The sequence below is a fragment of the Schistocerca serialis genome, chromosome 3 (genome assembly GCF_023864345.2).
Source record: "Schistocerca serialis cubense isolate TAMUIC-IGC-003099 chromosome 3, iqSchSeri2.2, whole genome shotgun sequence".
Lineage (NCBI taxonomy): Eukaryota > Metazoa > Arthropoda > Insecta > Orthoptera > Acrididae > Schistocerca > Schistocerca serialis.
The window spans coordinates 834,142,808-834,164,559 of record NC_064640.1 but is presented as its reverse complement, the minus strand read 5'-3'; the positions used below and the strand labels follow the sequence as shown (position 1 = coordinate 834,164,559).

Below are 21,752 nucleotides of genomic sequence, written 5' to 3'. Positions count from 1 at the left end.
CTACGTTTCTAGCATTTGTAGACTTAGAGAAAGCTTTTGACAATGTTGACTGGAATACTCTCTTTCAAATTCTAAAGGTGGCGGGGGTAAAATATAGGGAGCGAATGGCTATTCTCAATTTGTACAGAAACCAGATGGCAGTTATAAGAGTTGAGGGGCATGAAAGGGAAGCAATGGTTGGGAAAGGAGTGAGACAGGGTTGTAGCCTCTCCCCGATGTCATTCAATCTGTATATTGAGGAAGCAATGAAGGAAACAAAAGAAAAATTTGGAGTAAGTATTAAAATCCATGGAGAAGTAATAAAAACTTTGAGGTTCGCCGATGACATTGTAATTCTGTCACAGACAGCAAAGGACTTGGAAGAGCAGTTGAATGGAATGGATAGTGTCTTGAAAGGAGGATATAAGATGAATATCAACAAAAGCAAAATGAGGATAATGGAATTTAGTCGAATTAAGTTGGGTGATGCTGAGAGTATTAGTTTAGGAAATGAGACGCTTAAAGTAGTAAAGGAGTTTTGCTATTTGGGGAGCAAAATAACTGATGATGGTCGAAGTAGAGAGGATATGAAATGTAGACTGGCAATGGCAAGGAAAGCATTTCTGAAGAAGAGAAATTTGTTAACATCAAGTATAGATTTAAGTGTCAGGAAGTCATTTCTGAAAGTATTTGTGTGGAGTGTAGTCATGTATGGAAGTGAAACATGAACGATAAATAGTTTAGACAAGAAGAGAATAGAAGCTTTCGAAATGTGGTGCTACAGAAGAATGCTGAAGATTAGATGGGTAGATCACATAACTAATGAGGAGGTGTTGAATAGGATTGGGGAGAAGAGAAGTTTGTGGCACAACTTGACTAGAAGAAGGGATCGGTTGGTAGGACATGTTCTTAGGCATCAAGGGATCACCAGTTTAGTATTGGAGGGCAGCGTGGAGGGTAAAAATCGTAGAGGGAGACCAAGAGAGGAATACACTAAGCAGATTGACAAGGATGTAGGTTGCAGTAGGTACTGGGAGATGAAGAAGCTCGCACAGGATAGAGTAGCATGGAGAGCTGCATCAAACCAGTCTCAGGACTGAAGACCACAACAACAAGAAGCAACTTCCCCACCCCACAAAGAACTCCTTGAAAAACAGCCAGCTAATCTGTATCCTGGTAAAGGAAGCCCCTGAATTGTCAAATTATTATGTGGTACTCCAATATACCAATAATTCCAGAATCACATCTGTAAGCAGTTTACTAACTTTATCTCTAATACCTTTTATATTTTGATGAAATATGCTAATTCCTTCTCTTCTTGGAAACATGACTTCCTCTGAATATAAGCCTTTAGTTAGAGGGACTTCCTTTTAGCAGGTATACATATCAGCTGTCTTCACTCTAAAGTAGGTGCAGCTTCAACATCAACTACTACAGGAATTTTTCCATGAGTGATCCTACCAACACCCACTACACTGTCGTCTATAAGCTTTGCCAGCTTCCCCTTCCCATACCTTCTGAGGTGGAGGCCATGCCTAGTGAAACATGACAGAATAAATTGTCCCTCATAGTTTGGGAATATCAGTACCAGGTTTGTTGTCAATGCTCCCTTCAATTTTTCAAATGCTGTCTAAAAGTTGACTATGGAAATTCCACACCTTTTTTCAACAAATGATTCAATAGCTTAGCAATTTCGGCAAACTCTTCAATGAATTCCCATTAGTAATTACAGAACCATAAAAATGATTGAAACTGCTATGTAGTTTGTGGTGGTAAGAAAGCACATTCTATAGACGTTAGGCGTGCGTCAATTTTCACATCTTCCTCTCATTACAGAGTGTTAACTGTGCTGGATTTAGCCTCTTAAAGAATTCCTCAGACCATTGCATGTGCTCTTCCATATCCTTAGAAAATGCAATTATGTTGTTGAGATAAAAAAACAGTCTTGATTTTAATCCTCTGAGCACTCCGTCGGATACTAATAGCCTCCGAGATAGCTGGCACATTCTTCAGACCAAATGGCAGCCTAAAATATTGATAGTGACTCCAAGGGACAGTAAATGTGGTCTTTGGCCGCTCTTCCAGAACCACTTCCAACAGTGATAACCACTCCTCATACACATTGTGAAGTATTTACATTGACTTAAGTTCTCTCTAATCTCCATTATATTTAGTACAGGATGTCTGTCCGTCACCGCTCATGCAGCAAAATCTATGCTTTTTTGTTCCATTCTATGATTTTTTCAGGACTATTACAATGGTAGCTGCCCATGGACTGTAACTTGATTCAGTATTGCCCTCAGCCAGCAGTTGATCAATAAATTCTTCCAGTATAGGTTATAGGTGCCTAGGTATCCTGTACAGCTTCTTATACACTAGAGCATTGTTAACCGTTGGTATGGTATGGCGAGTTACCAGTATTGCAGGTAATGATTGATCAGGATTGAACAGGTTGACAAATCATATTAACAAGACTTTCATTGTTGACTTATCTCTTCCCTCCAAATTGTTTTACCTTCTCGCATAATGCAATTGTGTTGATGGTGTGGTTGTGGCAAAGGTCCTCAGACGACCTACCCAGATTATACTCGTCCATGATCTCCAAGTTTTCAATCTATAAGCTCATCTTATCAGAGCTAAAATCTTCCACACTTTCCAAAACCATACAATCCCCATATATTTCCTTCACATGTACCAGGCTTCAGTGCACAATATAGTGCAACATGTCCATCTTGTTATTGCATTCCAGTACCTCTGCAACACGCATCATCTGAAGGTCAGTACCCACCCACATTTGTAACACTGAAGTTTTCTGCATTGCTTTTTAACATGGTCCATATGTCCACAGCTGTAGCATTTCACCTTTGTGTGGAAAAAGAAACACACAACCCTTATCTTGTCCTCAGGCCACAATATTGATCTCTTCCACTTGCTTAGCAGCCATAATGGTGGCAGCAAAATCCTTCGGATTTTCCATTGTCACTCTCCTTGACATGTCTGCTGGAAGTCCTCTTAAAAACACATCTGATTCCTGTTCTCCTCTTCTTGTGGAGTAATTCTGTCTGCTTCTACTTTCTGTGTAAGCTCGTACAAGTTAGCATTGATTTTCCTAATTCTGCCTATGAATGCCTCTACCAACTCGCTTCACTTTTGAGACAACCCATTAAGCTGTTCTCTGAAAAAACGTTGCGATATTCTGCTTGCGATAACGTGGTTAGTGGGCCTTCTTAAGCTGCTTAAGTGTCTGTGCTTTATCCAGCACTTGATGGTACTGATGTATGCTGCTTGCATCACAACCAACTGTAATTTAGACACATCCAAGGATGTCTTGTCTGACCAACTGCCCAACCTAGCGGCAGTTTCCAGGTCATCACTGAACATTGAGACATCCTCGGTTGCCCTACCCGAAAAAGGAGTTGCTAGATTAGCTGTGACAGGATCCACAGAAGGGATAGGTGAACTAACCAAAGCTTTTGCTTCCACTACATCCATTTGTTTATGCTCATTCTCGCTATTAAAAGTCTCCCTCTCTTTGCAAAGCTTCATTTATCTCCTTTAGCTCGGCAAACTGCCTTGCCAAGAGTTCATCCATTTCCTGGATTGTCATTGTTTCTGTTTTTGGCATTTGTGCAAACTCTTAACACACCACTCTAATGAAAGCATCAACCACAATACACACAGACACTGTTACAAGAACAAACTACACTATTCCTTATGAGGGATAATAGCCCAGTGTTGTTCAGAACACTGATGCACTTTGCGGCCATTGCTTCGTCTTGTGCTGCACTCAGCTGGCACCACTCACATGCATAGGAAGTCATTCCCAGCCAAATTACAATACTGGCACCTCACTGGTTGTAAGTACCATTCCTTATAATTACCCATATACAACAGAATCCCAATCCCTGAAAAGGCAGCAGGTCATAGTTATCGGGCAGTGCCATTGGCTGGTGATGACTTCATTCATTTCTGGTTGTTTGGTTTAGTTGGCTCCGGAAGTAACAGTTTAGAATCGCAGACAGTCTAGTACCGGCTGTACAGCTGTTCTACATTCTGAGGCTCTGTCTCTTTTGCATTTTATGCTAAGGAAAAGTCAGTAACAGGGTGTAATTTTTCAGAACTGTAAAATGCAGATATTTGGTTATGTTATCTATGTAAACCAAAGTGTGTTTGCAGAGACTGTGGTAGATGTTATAGATCTTGATAATGATCTTAAACCTACATAGATGTGTGAAAAAATACTAATATAATTTAGGTGCAAATCCCCATGTCCTGTATGGGCATCCATTGTTCAGTGTGTTTATGGTGGTGAGGTATGTGGATACTTCAGACTTTTATTGAGAGAGAGAGAGAGAGAGAGAGAGAGAGAGAGAGAGAGAGAGCTGCAAAAAGGGACATAATTGAAATGTAATCATCAAATGATTCTCTTAAATTTTTTCAAATTGAGTTGATATAACAAACCAAAATCTGAACTCACTTTCAAGATGAGTGAGGTTCAAATCTCCACCTGGCCATTTTAATTTAAGTTTTCTGTGATTTCCTCTTCTCACTTCAAAGAAATGCAATAATAATTTGATTCCAGTGCCATTTCCTTCACATCTCCTCATGAGCTAATGATCTGTTCCTAATGTTCTGGGTTGACTAAATGTTAAACTTTTGTATTTCTTCCTTTTTATCTGATAAAATAAAGAAACCACATACAGAAATATGTGCATGTGTTATTCAGTTGTTTCTGCTTGGACTGTGTTATAATGAAATATGTTGTTTTAATGGTGACAGCATCTTTCAAGAACCTAGAGGACAGATGTCATGTGAGAAAATTTATGTATTCTTCTTGTTATTTTGTGTAATCCTTAATTTGGATGGTAGGATGTGGAATCAAACCTGTATACTCCCATATATAAGTTAGTCAGTTCTTGTAAATAATTACTGGGTTTAATTTTTTGTGTTTTTTTTGATCCAGAAATTGAGTAATCATTGTTTAGTATAACATTGTTTGTAATTATATAATTTGTATTTATAAATAATTTATGAGTAATGATTACATACCTCCTGCAGGATGTGCCTCGTTTATCGCCTGGGGGGAGCTACAATGGATGTTACAGTTGTATTGTGCTGTGCAGGAATGTACACAGTGAAAGGCCATGTGTATAAAGCAAACTTCGGAGGGGACAAGTTCACAGAAATACTTTACGACTTTCTCGCCGAAATATTTCACCAGTGAGTTCAATTGGTCTCTGTTATTACAAGATATCTCTTCTTGACACTGTGTTATTGTAATATTGTTGATAATTACCCTATGTATGATTTGTGATCTAAAAGTAATGGAAATTTTTATTTTCCTAAAAGAATCTTTGTTTATTCATAATCGTCAGCCTTTTCAACTTCATAGTAATCCCCCTCAGATATGATACACTTATGCCAGCACTTTTTCCAATCTTGGAAGTGCTTCTGAAATTCACTTTTCGTTATGATGTTCAGCTCCTTCAGTGATTCTGTTTTTATCTCATTAGTGGTGGCATAACAACGTTCTCTCATTGTTCTCATTGACCTCAGGTATAGGAAGAAGTTGCATTTGGCCATGTTTGGTGAGTATGGTGGCTGAGGCGACATAACGTTTTTGGCTTTTGCCAAAAAATCATGATCAAGCATTGAGATGTGAACGGGAGCATTATCGTGGTGCAATTTCCACGAGTAGTTTTGCCACAGTTCTGGCAGGTGTTTTTTTTTTTTTTTTTTTTTTTTTAGGACTGCTTCATGCAAACAGCACTTAACTTCCAGGTAGTGTTCCTTATTGACTGTACAACCATAAGACAAGAACTCTTGATGCACTATCCAATCGTCATTGAAGAAAACAGTGAGAAGAACCTTGGCATGTGATCGAATTTGTTGAATTTTTTTCAGTCCTGGCTCTTCAGGCAGTTTCCATTGGGATGATTGGGCCTTGGTGTTGGTGTCATACCCGTATACCCATGTTTTGTCACCTGTTTTAATCTTATTTAGAAGTTCTGGATTGTTGTCAACTTTGTTCAGCAATTCCTGAGTGAAGTCTAGGTGGCGACGTTTTTGGTCCAAAATTCCACGATTTTGGAGCAAACTTTGCTGCTGGTTCACGTTTAATTCCCAAAACACCCACAAAAAAAAAAAAAAAAAAAAAATATAGCTTGGCATGAGCCAAAGTATATGCTGACATCATCAGCAACATCTCTGATGGTGATTTGGTGGTTTTCCAGAGCCATTTTCTTTACTACTTCCACTTTATAAGTAATGATGTGCCTCTTTGGAATGTTCATACTCCTCATAAATTCTTGTCTTACTCATAGTAGAGTTGCCAAAAGCCACAGTCAGTATTTCAAATGTTGTGCTACACTTTATTCAATTTTTCAAGCAAAATTTAGTGCAACAATGTGAGGAAAACATAGATTGCTACTTACTGTAAAGATAACACACTAAATTGGAGACAGGCACAGTTAAAAGACTCAAATAAGCTTTTAGCAATGGCCTTCATTGGAAAAATAGAAACACACACCATTCATTCACGCAAGCAAGCACACCTCACGCACACATGACCACCAACTCCAGCATCTTAGGTCTGACCCCAGCTGCCGGAGTTGGCGGTCAGTAGTTCATGAGGTGTGCTTGCTTGTGTGAATGAATGGAGTGTGTGTCTCTTTTTGCAATGAAGGCTGTTGCTGAAAGCGTATTTGTAAACATCTTTTAATTGTGCCTGTCTGCAACTAACAGTAAGTAGCAGTCTACCTTTTCCTATGTTGGATATTCCTGCCTGGAGTTTCCATTGTTTAAAATTTAGTGTAAATTCTTTGATCCACCTTTTTCGAAAGTAAAACATTTTCCAGGGACTCTGAAAACAAGTATAACCTCTTCGACTGTGAACAATAAAATAAATATTTAAAACAGCTGAAAATCCCAAACGTATATCAGGAACATGTGTATCAACAAGAGAAAAAAAGGAAAGAAATTGAAGATCAGATGTATGAAGCCCACGAAATAAAAAAATTCCCATTACTTTTTTTTAATCACACTTTGTATTATGTGTAGTGATGATTGTTGTCCCGCTCCTAGTAGTTGGTCATTTTGACAATATGTGCAAAATGCACCTGTCTCCTTTGGAAATATAATATTTTACTGTTAATTCTTTTCCAAACACTACAGAAGACTGCCAGTGGTGTATGAAATACAGTAATATTGTTGTTGTTGTTGTCGTGGTCTTCAGTCCTGAGACTGGTTTGATGCAGCTCTCCATGCTACTCTATCCTGTGCAAGCTTCATCATCTCCCAGTACCTACTGCAGCCTACATCCTTCTGAATCTGTTTAGTGTATTCATCTCTTGGTCTCCCTCTACGATTTTTACCCTCCACACTGCCCTCCAATACTAAATTGGTGATCCCTCGATGTCTCAGAACATGTCCTACCAATCGATCCCTTCTTCTAGTCAAGTTGTGCCACAAGCTCCTCTTCTCCCCAATTCTATTCAATACCTCCTCATTAGATATGTGATCTACCCATCTAATCTTCAGCATTCTTCTGTAGCACCACATTTCGAAAGCTTCTATTCTCTTCTTGTCTGAACTATTTATTGTCCACGTTTCACTTCCATACATGGCTACACTCCACACAGTAATATTAAGAACAGTAAATTGTCTTGGGTTTATTAATGAGTTTTCAGTGATGATGAAAAGTATTAATTGCTTTGAAATAGAATACATGTATGATGCAATTTGAAACAGTATTGAGATGTATTCATAGTCTTACGTTTGTTGTGTAAACTGTGTTACTAAACATCTAACCCACTGTTTGGCGTATGGTTCATGATTCCAGTTACAGATTGCCTATCTGATGGCTTCCAAGGGCAACAAAAATTTGACTTTCAGTATTTCATTTAATTATGGGCCAAATTTAAAACATTAGAATTCTGTCATAATTTACTCATTAAGAGGTATAAATCTTATGTTAAAAGTCGGGCACGGTAATACAAGTCTTATAGTTAGAAATGATATACGTATCTTGAGGCAGCGTAACTCAGGGCGTGCGAGTTGTCCAGGCTATATTCACCCAGAATTTGAGAATGAGAGCACTTAGTAACTTCCAACTAACTTTACACATAATTTCAAATCTTTTCTAAACTTTTCTCACTTACATGTTTAATGTCAAATATATTTAACACATTAACTCGTTTGTAAAGTAATCATACAGTCTGAAACTGTTTTATACATGAGTGTTAGATTCTTTAAAGAATCTTCACTGAGGTTTACTGTTAATTACTAGGATGTGATCAGAAAATTGGCTATAGCAGTTGTCAATGCTAGTATTGCAAACCCATGCAAGGTTGCATTTATATGGTGAAATGTATTATAATGTGAGATAATGTAATGGAGAAAAACTGTGTAGCTTTAATACAGGGTGTACATAAAGTCCGGGAACACTTTCAATTATTTATTGCGTAAGAACCAAACATTGTACAGATATCATACATGTCGTCTTGAAGAGAAACCCTGTAGGTTTTTTTCCATGTATACCATGTAGTTTGGTAATTTGCCGATAGTCAGGGCTAGTCACAAACGTGGCAGGTTTTCTGTGTGTTGGAGTTCGACAAAAATGAGTGTGCTACAGCTGTTCAGTGGATGCTTAGAACCAAGTATGGTAAGAAACCACCAACAAGGAAGGCCATTTAGCACTGGTACAATAAATTCATTAGGATGGGTTGCTTGTGCCCAGAAAAGAGAAGCATGTATGAGAGACTGGAAAGGCAATTTAATCAACCAAGATAGCATAACTCTTGTTACAGATCCTTACCATTTTGAAATGATGGGAAATATTAGCTCAGAAAATAACTGGATATGTAACCAAATATTTGCTAAGTAAATGTTGATAAATATAAATTTAAAGATAGAAGGAACCAGGGCATAAACAGTGGAATTATATCTTGATAGCAAAACGGTCAGTGTGTGACATAAACTTGAGCCCTGTGCATGATTACCCGTAAACGCTATTTCTAAGTTTTTCTTTGGTTTCCTTCACTGCTTGCTCATTATACCAGTTGAATAACACCAAGGATAGGCTAGAGCCCTGTCTCTTTCCCTTCTCAATCACTTCTTCCCTTTCATGCCCTGCAACCCTTATAATTGCTATTAATCTTTCCTGGTGTTGGCTTCTACCAGTTTTTCCCTTTTGTAAATAATTTCAGTATTTTGCAACCGTGAATTACTATACTGATATTTTGGTAATAGTCACACCTGTCAGCAACTGCTTCCTTTGGAATTGGAATTAGTTATTCTTCTTGAAGTTTGAAGGTATTTTGCCTGTTGTCTCATATATTTTGCACACCAGGGTGCGTAGTTTTGTCATGACTGGTTCTCAAAAGGACATCAGCAGATGTTACTGATAAAATCTACCTCAGGGGCCTTGTTTTGGCATAGATTTTTTGGTCCTAGGTCAAATTACTCTTGCAGTATCATAGCTCCCATCTCATCTTCATCTGCTTCCTTTTCCCCTTTCTATAATATTGCCTTCAACTTAATTTCCCTTGTATAGCTCATCTATATATTTCTTCCACATTTCTGCTTTCCCCCGTTTGCTTGGTACTGGTTCTCCATCTAAGCTCATGATATTCATACAGCTGCTTCTCTTTTTTTCCAAATCCCTCTTAATTTACCCGTAGGCATTATCATTCCCTTGCAAACATTTGCTCATGTCCTGGTGGAATGTCCGCCTTATAAAAATATCATAATCTAGTCAGTTACTTTATATTTTAAGATTAAAAAAGAAATCTTCTTCTTCTTCTTCTTCTTTCGATTTCGGCCATCTTTGGACCACGTTCAACAATTCACTTGCCCGTCTTTTTGATCTTTTTTTTCTCTCTTCCCAATATTTCCTCATCATTTTCGAGTGGTTCCTCCTCCGCTCTTCCGACCATTTCCTGTTATTATTCTTTAGTTTCGTTTCTTCTGGAAAACACTTAATTTCGTTCACTATTTGTCTAAACTTTTCCCTGTCCCTGATTGACTCACGGGTGACATTAAAATAGGCCAAATCCTTTTTCACCATCTGTATCCATTTATTGTTGGTTTTTTCGTTCCTGTTACTATGTTCAAACACTTTTCTTGTTAGTCTGTTTCCATCCATCCTCGACAGGTGACCATAAAACGTTAGTCTGCGTTTACGCATTGCCTCACTCACTTTCTCAATAGTTTTGTATATTTCCTTATTACTCTTTAGCTTGTACTCTTCTCCAATCTTTCTCGGTCCTAATATTTTTCTCAAAATTTTCCTTTCTTTCTTTTCCATGTTTTCTATTTCCCCCTTTTTGTTAAGAGTTAGGCACTCCGATGCATACAGGCATTCTGGTCTAATGACAGTTTTATAATGTCTTAATTTAGCTTGAATCGAAATGTTTTTTTTGTTATATATGTCTTTGGTTTTTTGAAAAGCAAATTCCATTTTCCTTGCTCTCGCCTGGTTTGCACTCTTGTCTAAACCATTCACTTGAATTATTTCACCTAAATACTTAAATTTTTCTACTCTCTTAATATTGCCGTATTTAGTAATAAGATTTTTCTTGTTATTTCTATGATTAGACATATACACGGTTTTTTCAAATGAAATCTGCAGTCCAGCTCTGGCCGAAACTTCTTGTAGTTTCTCCAGGTAGTTCTGAGCTATTTCTTCGTTTTCTGTAATTATTGCCAGATCGTCTGCAAAAGCTAAACAGTCCACTTCTATTTTTTCTTTTTTTGTTCCAATTCTGATGTCATTCTTGGTGCCTTTGAGTTCTTCTTTCCATATTCTCAATATCTTTTCCAGTACGCAGTTGAAGAGGATTGGGGATAAACCATCACCTTGTCTAACACCTGTTTTAATTTCGAACTTCATTGAAATTTCACCCATAAATTTAACTTTGGCCTTACTGTTTGTTAGCGTCTGTTTGATAATTTGAATTGTTTTCGTATCGACCCCAAATTCTTCCAATACTTTCAGTAATGTTTCTCTATCTACCGAGTCGTATGCTTTTTTGAAATCTACAAATACTATTGCAAATCTCTGGCCTCTTGAGATTCTGTAACGAATTAGTGTTTTCAGGTTAAATATTTGTTCAACACAGGATCTACCTTGTCTAAAACCTGCTTGATATTCACCTATTTTTTTATCCAGAACTGGCTCCACGATTTGAAGTAATTTCCTTGACAAAATTTTGTATCCTACTGGTAGTAGCGAGATCCCTCTATAATTATTAACATTCATCTTATCCCCCTTTTTGTGTAGTGGGTGTATCAGGGCACACTGCCAGTCTTCAGGAATTCTTTCTTCGTCCCAGATCTTCTTAAACATATGTTCCAAAACTTGTGGGAGGTTGGTATCCATTATTTTTAGGATTTCTGGTACTATGGAGTCTTCACCTGGGGCTTTATTGTTTTTTAGACTGTGTATTATGTGTTTTATTTCTTCAGCGTCTGGAGGTTTTGACTCGGTATTAGTATTTCGGTGGTTTTCAAAACTCATTTTATCTTTGGGTGGTTCACAATTTAGTAGATTCTCGAAATATTTTGCTAATATTTCACAATTAGTCTTGTTTGTCAAACCTAGCTTGTTCTCTTCATCTTTAAAACATAAATTTGGGGATTGGTATTTGGTTAGCTGTTTTCTAAAAGTTTTGTAGAAATCTCTAGAATTATTTCTTTTAAAGTCTTCCTCAATCTGTTCTAGGTTATCCTGAAATTGTCTTCTTTTTTTATTACGGAAAAGCTTAGCTGTTTCTCTTCTCTGGATTTTAAAATTGTCAAGATCTTGAGGATCTTTTGTGGAGTTCCATTTCTGCCACAATTTCTGTCTCTTCTCCAGGTTCTCATCAGATTCATTGTCCCACCATGGATGTCTTCTTACTCTTTTCACGAGACAATTTTCTTTTGCTATTTCAACTATTTCGTTTTTGATCTCCTCCCATCCCGCTTCCTTATTTATTGTGGATATGCCATCGCTATCTTTGTGCAATGCTCTTTGAAATCGTTGTTTAATTTCTTCATTTTTTAACGTTTCTGTGTTATATTTTGGAATTTTGTAAAAGGTTTTCTTCTCTTTTCGAAATGGGAGTGGTCTGAATTTAATCGTAGTCAAATAGTGGTCTGAATCAACATCAAGGCTTTTCAGCACTTTAGTGTTTTGAATTTCTTCTTGACAATGAAGTGAGATAGCCACATGGTCAATTTGGAATTCTCCGAGAAGTGGATTTGGTGATCTCCATGTTTTAGTTTTTCGGCTCAGCTTTTTGAAATGTGTTGTCATTATTTTCAAGTTGAAATGCCTACATACCTCTATAAGCCTTTCTCCATTTTTTGAAGTTCTTTTGTGACCTGGGAAGAGGCCTACTGTTCCATGGTATTTTTTCTCCCTTCCTATTTGTGCGTTAAAATCGCCTACTAACATTTTTATGTTCTTCTTTGAGCATCTATCCAGTTCCATTTCAAGTATCTCCCAAAATTCTTCAACTTTCTCCGGGTTATTTTTGTTGTCCTGGTTTATGGGTGCATGGCAGTTGATTATAGAGTATCCTTTGTTTTTACATTTAATCTCAAGAATGGATAGTCTCTCAGAACTCGAGTAGAAGTTAGTAACTGAATCTAAAATTGAGTGATGTACCAGAAATGCTGTTCCCAGGTATGGCATTTGTTTCATTAAGATTTTACCTGGTTTTCCTTTAAATAAACGATAGTTTTCAAAATCTAAAGCAGTTTCATCTAAAAACCTTGTTTCTTGTAATGCACATATTAAAATTTCTTTCTGGTTCAGCTTTTCAATCAATAATTTCAATTTTCCTACTTTAATTAGAGAGTTTACATTTAGGGTTGCAAACATAGTTGCTTTCTTAAATTTCAGTGTTGAGGGCTGCATACATGTTGGTTGGGGTCCTCCAAAATCCTTTGACCCCTTTGCATTGTTTCTACGAACAACGGAGGATTTGCCATTCGGTCTACCTCTTGGAGTAGTGTCTATCTTTGACGACGTTCCCATCATGCTTTGCAGTAATTGTTGGATAATAAATTGGCCAGATTCTGTAAATGCTTTAAAATTTTCAGTTAAACTTACCCCAAAAATTTAAATCTTAGGATTAGATGTCACTTTCCCAGTGAATGTCATACTAAATATTTTCAGGTTTAGGTCCATACTTGCACATCAGTAACTATTTAAGTAGTATGTTGTAAATAAAAATCTTGATGAAATTTCCATTTCTTAAATTATTTTTATGGCGTGCTTAAAGTAGCACTCATTGATAGCCCACATTACTGAAAGTGCGTTGATATTACTAAGAGTTTGGTAAAAGATGTTTTCAGGTTCTGGACCCTACTTACATATTAGTATGTATTTAAAAAGTATGTTGTTGATGCAAGTAAAGAACAAATAATGAATATTTCTGTTTAAAAATTTTTTTAGGGCAACTGTCAGGAAAAATGTGTTGGTATTGCTAGAGTTAAACAAATGTCTTCAAAATGATCATGAGTGAACATTACGTAATATTCTGGCCCCACATTTTTGAGCAACGAAGACTTACAAAAGAAAGATGAGTTACCCTAGGACATTATTCCATATGACATTATTGAATTAAAGTATGCAAAATATGTCACCTTACTGATTTGTCTCCCCAAGGTTTACAATGATTCTAAGTGCAAATGCAGCTGAACTAAGCTGTTTTAAGAGTTCCAAAATTAAATCCCTGGAATATATTGCTAGACTTACAAAGTACAACTTCTGCAGTCTTTTGTGTAGCTATGGCATTGATTGGTTGGTTATACCATCAATCCCACTAAACTCCAATTTATCTAAGAGAATGCTGCGATTCACATAATCAGATGCCTTAGATAAGTTGCAGAAAATACCAGACGGACCTATTTTATTATTTAGTGCTCGTAAAATTTGGCAAGGGAATATGTAAATGACATTCTCAGTAGAGCAACTCTTCTGAAACCCAAACTGTGGTTCGTTGAGGATATCAGTGCTGCTAAGGTGAGATAATATTCTAGAATACATCACTTTCTCAAACATTTTGGAAAATGGTGTCAGCAGTGAAGCTGGTCAGTAGTTATTGAACTGACATCTCTTTTTATCACCTTTCTTAAAGAGAGGTTTGACAACAGAATATTTCAGTCTCTTTGGAAAAATGAGTTATGTTAGTGATACATCACATATTTCAGATAAGACCAAGCTTTTTATATTGGAACAAAACTTTATAATATTGTATTGGAAACACTATCTAAACCAGATGAGCTTTTATTTTCAAGAGTATGGATAATTTTCTGAATTTCAGAAGGAGAAGTTGGTAATACATTCATATGATTGAATTTTATGAGAGTTTAAACACACTGCTGTGATTTTCCCCTTTAACTGTTTGTCCCTATACTTTCTACCAATTATTAAATGCACTTACTACCTGTGACTCATCATTACATCACTGCCATTCAGTTTAGTAGTGGTGATATCCTGTGCCTCGTTGTCCTGTCTCTCGTTTCACTGCATTCCATAAAGCCCCAAGTCTGTTGTCAGAATTACTGATTTCTGACGTGATGTGAAGGTTTCTTGAATTTTTAATAATTTTTCTTAGTAATTTTGAGTAGTTTTGTTGTGTGCAACTACAGCTGGATCAATACTTGTTCTTGCTAATAGGTACATTTTCCTTTTCCTTGAAGATGATATTTTAATCGCTGTAGTGATCCATGGTTTTCATATGGCCATTTAATATTCTTTCTAATTAGCACATATGGAAAGGTATTTTCAAATAATTAAATGAATTTACCATGGAATAGATAACATTTAATTTAGCATTTGGTTCAGCATAAATTTCATCTCGGGTTATCTCTTGTAAGCTGTTCTTAAAAACATCTGTTGTGGAGGCATTAATTATTCTGATTTCCACTTAAGTGTATCCATACTGTAAGGCACTAGGTAATTTATCCTAACAAACAGTGCATCATGTTCAGAGAGAGCATTTGTTACTGGGTAAACGGTATTTTTCTGGCTTCCAGCTTTAAAACCAATTAGGGTCCTACAGCCTTTATCCATCTGTGTTGGAAAGTTAATTACTGGAATCAAATTGTGTGATCCAAATAAAGTTCCCTATTTTTCCTATCAGGATCCTTTAGAAAATGTGCATTGAAGTCACCACAGACCATTAACTGCTTGCTGCTGCCTGACAAATAGCACAGTAAGGAATCCAGATTCCTTATAAATACACTCCTGGAAATTGAAATAAGAACACCGTGAATTCATTGTCCCAGGAAGGGGAAACTTTATTGACACATTCCTGGGGTCAGATACATCACATGATCACACTGACAGAACCACAGGCACATAGACACAGGCAACAGAGCATGCACAATGTCGGCACTAGTACAGTGTATATCCACCTTTCGCAGCAATGCAGGCTGCTATTCTCCCATGGAGACGATCGTAGAGATGCTGGATGTAGTCCTGTGGAACGGCTTGCCATGCCATTTCCACCTGGCGCCTCAGTTGGACCAGCGTTCGTGCTGGACATGCAGACCGCGTGAGACGACGCTTCATCCAGTCCCAAACATGCTCAATGGGGGACAGATCCGGAGATCTTGCTGGCCAGGGTAGTTGACTTACACCTTCTAGAGCACGTTGGGTGGCACGGGATACATGCGGACGTGCATTGTCCTGTTGGAACAGCAAGTTCTCTTGCCGGTCTAGGAATGGTAGAACGATGGGTTCGATGACGGTTTGGATGTACCGTGCACTATTCAGTGTCCCCTCGACGATCACCAGTGGTGTACGGCCAGTGTAGGAGATCGCTCCCCACACCATGATGCCGGGTGTTGGCCCTGTGTGCCTCGGTCGTATGCAGTCCTGATTGTGGCGCTCACCTGCACGGCGCCAAACACGCATACGACCATCATTGGCACCAAGGCAGAAGCGACTCTCATCGCTGAAGACGACACGTCTCCATTCGTCCCTCCATTCACGCCTGTCGCGACACCACTGGAGGCGGGCTGCACGATGTTGGGGCGTGAGCGGAAGACGGCCTAACGGTGTGCGGGACCGTAGCCCAGCTTCATGGAGACGGTTGCGAATGGTCCTCGCCGATACCCCAGGAGCAACAGTGTCCCTAATTTGCTGGGAAGTGGCGGTGCGGTCCCCTACGGCACTGCGTAGGATCCTACGGTCTTGGCGTGCATCCGTGCGTCGCTGCGGTCCGGTCCCAGGTCGACGGACACGTGCACCTTCCACCGACCACTGGCGACAACATCGATGTACTGTGGAGACCTCACGCCCCACGTGTTGAGCAATTCGGCGGTACGTCCACCCGGCCTCCCGCATGCCCACTATACGCCCTCGCTCAAAGTCCGTCAACTGCACATACGGTTCACGTCCACGCTGTCGCGGCATGCTACCAGTGTTAAAGACTGCGATGGAGCTCCGTATGCCACGGCAAACTGGCTGACACTGACGGCGGCGGTGCACAAATGCTGCGCAGCTAGCGCCATTCGACGGCCAACACCGCGGTTCCTGGTGTGTCTGCTGTGCCGTGCGTGTGATCATTGCTGGTACAGCCCTCTCGCAGTGTCCGGAGCAAGTATGGTGGGTCTGACACATTGGTGTCAATGTGTTCTTTTTTCCATTTCCAGGAGTGTAGTTTAAAATTTCCTTGTGGGTATCTATATAATTCACAGATACACTTCTCTGTATGCTGATTACTTCAAAAACTACTTGCCTTAATGTTTTTGAACTTGTGTTCTGTCTTAATATATGTAACAAATCTTCCTTTTCATATATTATTTCTGCATGAGTAAGCTGCTGGAGTTAATGTTTTATACATAATAATAACAAGGAGCATATTAAGAGTATTAGAAAATAGTCTTGCTGCATATAATGTTAATTTATAGCAGTGCACTTTAGTAGTATCTTTACACACCTTGTGATCACATGATTTCTTTGTCAATGAAAGTCTCTCTATTGTATAACAGATTTGTTTTCGTGACCACTCACACCATTAATCCTCACATAAATCCATATTTTATGATTTTAGTCTCATTTTCCATTTCTTAATAGCTATACTTTATTTACATGTATCATCTTGAACATGCAAATCTGAAGTGTCCTCCAGTTTCCCCCGTTTGTGTCCTGTGAAAGCCTACACTCATCTACTTTGTCTTATTTGTTGCTGACAGCCACCTTTACTTGTGCACTCTAATATGCATAACAAGAAGTTACAAGCAGAGGATTTGAACGTAATTTTTAAAATATTAAATGTAAATCACACCATTTCACATAGTTTTACACTTCCAATTTTTATCTCTCTTATTCCGTCGTCATTCTATCACTTAAAAAATTCAAACGAATAAAGAAATGTGTTGATGAATTGCTATGATAAAAATGTGTCTTTGCTTACAGTATGAACGTTACAACAGCTACTAGTGATAGTTAGCGCTCTAATCGACCTACCGTATACGGCCGATCACTACACACACTCCCCCCTGCGGGTCCAGGGATTACAATAGGCCCGAGGTATTCCTGTCTGTCCTAAGAGGTGACAAAAATGAGTCTCATGCGTTTTGGCCTCTATGGGGTGTTCCCCTGTGGGGTTTGACCTCCATTTTTCAAAATTTTCCCAAAGAGTGAGCCAATTGGGGAAGGGCGCCTTACACGGTTTATCCTGTCCATTGTCTATAGAGATCTTAAGCCCACTTCCTCGCCGTCGCATTGTAGTCCAGCTCATCCTCCATCTCTTGGACAAGGAACCTTCCTGGATGTGTTTTCCACCATGCACTGTGCAGTGTCGCTTTCTGCACCAACGATGACCATGGACTTCTTTGCACCTCATATCCAGCATGGCAGCCAGTCCATTGTGGTGGGGCCACCATTTACCCTGTTGGTTGTAGCCCCCTGACAAAACGGGGACGGCTCTGCTGATGCCTGCGCTGTTAACTCCCAACATATGCCAGGGATATGCCTGTCACTCTGGGGCATCAGGACTCCCGGCAATGGCCATCGTGCCAGGTGGCCTTTGCTGTGGCTGGGTGGCGCCCGTGGGGAGGCCCCCTGGTCAGAGTGGGTGGCATCGGGGCAGATGATGCGCAATGAAGCGTACCACATCATCACTTGGCGGTGATCAGCCACCAGCAGTCTCTAAGAGTTCCACGTCTCAGTACAATGCAAGAAATTCTGACCCTAAATCATTCCCCTCCCAGGCCACACCATGGGGGAACGCCAGGCTAAGGATGGCAGCGAACCTTATTCACCCCGGTACCTCGTACGTACGAGAGCTGATGGGGACTCCTTTGTTTCAATGAAGTCACAGTTTTTTGTAGAGAATTTACAGGACAAGTTTAGGGAGGTGGAGGGCTTGTCCAAAATGCGTTCTGGGTCAGTCTTGATAAAAATAGCATCCTCTGCCCAGCCATGGGCTTTACTCACTTGTAAAAAGTTGGGGGATGTTTCTGTTACCATCACACCACATAAGAGCTTAAATATGGTGCAGGGTACTATATTCCACAGAGGCCTTCTTTTACTGTCTGAAGATGAGCTGTGTGCCAATTTAGAGCAGCGAGGTGTACATTTCGTCCGGCATGTCCTCCGGCGTCTAAGGGATAATCAGGTTGCCACCGGTGCCTTCATCTTGGCCTTCGAGGGTGATACATTGCCTGAGAAGGTCAAGGTGGTGGTCTACCGCTGTGATGTAAAGCCCTCTATCCCTGTCCCGATGCGGTGCTTTAAGTGCTGGAAGTTTGGCCATATGTCTTCCCGCTCTACTTCCAACGTCACATGTTGAGATTATGGATGTCCATCACATCCCAATACTCCATGTGCCCAGCCTCCCATCTGTGTCAACTGGGGTGAGCATCATTCACCTTGCTCGCCAGACTGCAGGATTTTACAGAAAGAGAGGAAAATTATGGAATACAAGACCCTGGACTGACTGACCTGGACTGAGGCTAAGAGAAAATATGAGCGCCTACATCCTGTGGCTATGACCACCTCACACGCTGCCGCTATGAAAACAGTTGTAGCTCCATCAGTTCCACGAATTCCACTCGACTCTTGGAGCCAGAAGGCTACACCTGCCCCCTTGATGGTGGGGGGGGGGGGGGGGGCGGCAATTCCCTCCTGTTGCTCCCGCATCGCCTACCTCGGGAGCACTGCCCCACCAACCATCGGGGACACCAGCCCCACTTCTCAGCTGGAGAAGTGTAAGTCTTCTTCGGCTCCTCTCGCCAGGAAGGGATCCCTTGGGTCACTCCCTTCGCAGCTTTCTGCTAGTGGGAAAGATGATGCCGCCAGTGGCCGAAGTGCCCAAAAGTAGCTGGTTGTAGGGTTTCACAATCATCCTGAGTCCCGGAGACTGAATTAGTGAAACCCTCTCAGCCAGAGAGACCCAAGGAGCAGAGAGGAAAGTCCACAAAGAAGACCTCTATGACCAAGGAAATTATGGTGGCACCCACACCACCGCTACCTACAAGGTCTGCATCTGGGGATGAGGTGGAGATGCTCGCATCTGCTGAGGACCTACACTATTGGCCATAAAAATTGCTACACCACGAAGATGACGTACTACAGACCCGAAATTCAACTGACAGGAAGAAGGTGCTGTGATATGCAAATGATAAGCTTTTCAGAGCATTCACACAAGGTTGGCGCCGGTGGTGACACCTACAACGTGCTGACATGAGGAAAGTTTCCAACCAATTTCTCATACACAAACAGCAGTAGACCGGCGTTGCCTGGTGAAACGTTGTTGTGATGCCTCGTGTAAGGAGGAGAAATGTGTACCATCACTTTTCCGACTTTGATAAAGGTCGGATTGTAGCCTATCGCGCTTGCAGTTTATCGTATTACTACATTGCTGCTCGCGTTGGTCGAGATCCAATGACTGTTAGCAGAATATGGAATCGGTGGGTTCAGGAGTGTAATACGGAACGCCATGCTGGATCCCAGTGGCCTCGTATCACTAGCAATCGAGAAGACAGGCATCTTATCCGCATGGCAGTAACGGATCATGCAGCCATGTCTCGATCCCTGAGTCAACGGATGGGGACGTTTGCAAGACAACCACCATCTGCATGAACACTTCGACGTTTGCAGCAGCATGGACTATCAGCTCGGAGACCATGACTGCGGTTACCCTTGACGCTGCATCACAGACTGGAGCGCCTGCGAATGTGTACTCAACGACAAACCTTGGTGCACGAATCGCAAAACATCATTTTATCGGATGAATTCAGGTTCTGTTTACAGCATCATGATGGTCGCATCCGTGTTTGGCGACATCACACTGAAAGCACATTGGAAGCGTGTATTCGTCATTGCCATACTGGCGTATCACCCGGCGTGATGGTATGGGCTGCCATCGGTTACACGTCTCGGTCACACCTTGTTCACATTGACGGCACTTTGAACAGTGGACGTTACATCTCAGATGTGTTACGACCCGTGGCTCTACCCTTCATTCGATCCCTGCAAAACCCTACATTTCAGCAGGATAATGCGCAACCGCATGTTACAGGTCCTGTACAGGCCTTTCTGGATACAGAAAATGTTCGACTGCTGCCCTGGCCAGCACATTCTCCAGATCTCTCATCAATTGAAAACGTCTGGTCAATGGTGGCCAAGCAACTGGCTCGTCACAATACACCAGTCACTACTCTTGATGAACTGTGGTATTGTGTTGAAACTGCATTGGCAGCTGTACCTGTACATGCCATCCAAGCTCTGTTTGACTTAATGCCCAGGCATATCAAGGCCGTTATAACGGCCAGAGGTGATTGTTCTGGGTACTGATTTCCCAGTCTCATGATGTCATCCTTCAGTGGAATCACGGTGACTTTTTCCACCACCTGGCTGAGCTACGGCAACTGTTAAGCTTGACACCTGCTATCTGCATTGCACTCCAGGACACCTGGTTCCCGGCAGTGCGGACCCCATCCCTCCATGGCTATAAGGGATATTACAGGAACCGTAGCAACTATAATAATGTGTCAGCTGGAGTTTGCATTTATGTCCTAAACTCAGTAGGCCGTCAGCATAAGGGCGACACAGGAAATAACTGTCTGCAATGTATATCTTCCTCCACATGGTGCAATACCCCTGAATGTATTAGCTGCACTGATTAATCAACTCCCTAAACCTTTCCTACTTTATGGATATTTTAACACCCATAACCCCTTGTGGGGTGGCACCGTGCTTAGTGGCCAAGGCAGTGATGTCGAAGCTTTACTGTCTCAGTTCGACCTCTTCCTCGTAAATACTGGGGCCACCACACATTTTATTGTGGCTCATGGTAGTTACTCAGCCATTGATTTATCCATTTGCAGCCCAGGACGTCTCCCATCTATCCACTGGAGAGCACATGACGACCTGTGCAGTTGTGACCACTTCCCCATCTTCCTGTCACTGCCCTGGCATCAGGCCAACGGTCACTTATCCAGATGGGTTTTTAAACAAGGTGGACTGGGAAACTTTCACCTCTGTGGGCACCATTGACTCTCCCCCACAGGGTAACATGGGTGTGATGGTTGAGCAGGAGACTACAACAGTCGTTAATGCAGAGGAAAATGCAATCCCTCGCTCTTTTAGATGCCCCCTAGGTGGTTGACAGAAGTCACTGAGGCAATTAAGGAGCATCAGCGAGCTCTACAGCAGGATAAGTGGCACCCTTCCCTGGATCACCTCATAGCCTTTAAGCGGCTCCTTGTCGGCGTTCGCCAGATTATCAAATTATGGATGGAGGAGTGTTGGGAGAGATAAGTCT

At 40.7% G+C, this 21,752-nt stretch overlaps 1 protein-coding gene across 1 annotated transcript in view; it reads left to right on the top strand.

Moving 5' to 3' along the window:
- Positions 1 to 21,752, top strand: part of LOC126470840 (heat shock 70 kDa protein 14-like) — a 213,947-nt gene that overhangs the window by 147,923 nt on the left and 44,272 nt on the right. The window contains exon 5 of the mRNA XM_050098855.1: positions 5,038 to 5,199. Within this exon, the coding sequence (XP_049954812.1) occupies positions 5,038 to 5,199 (162 nt within the window). The remainder of the gene's footprint in view (positions 1 to 5,037; positions 5,200 to 21,752) is intronic.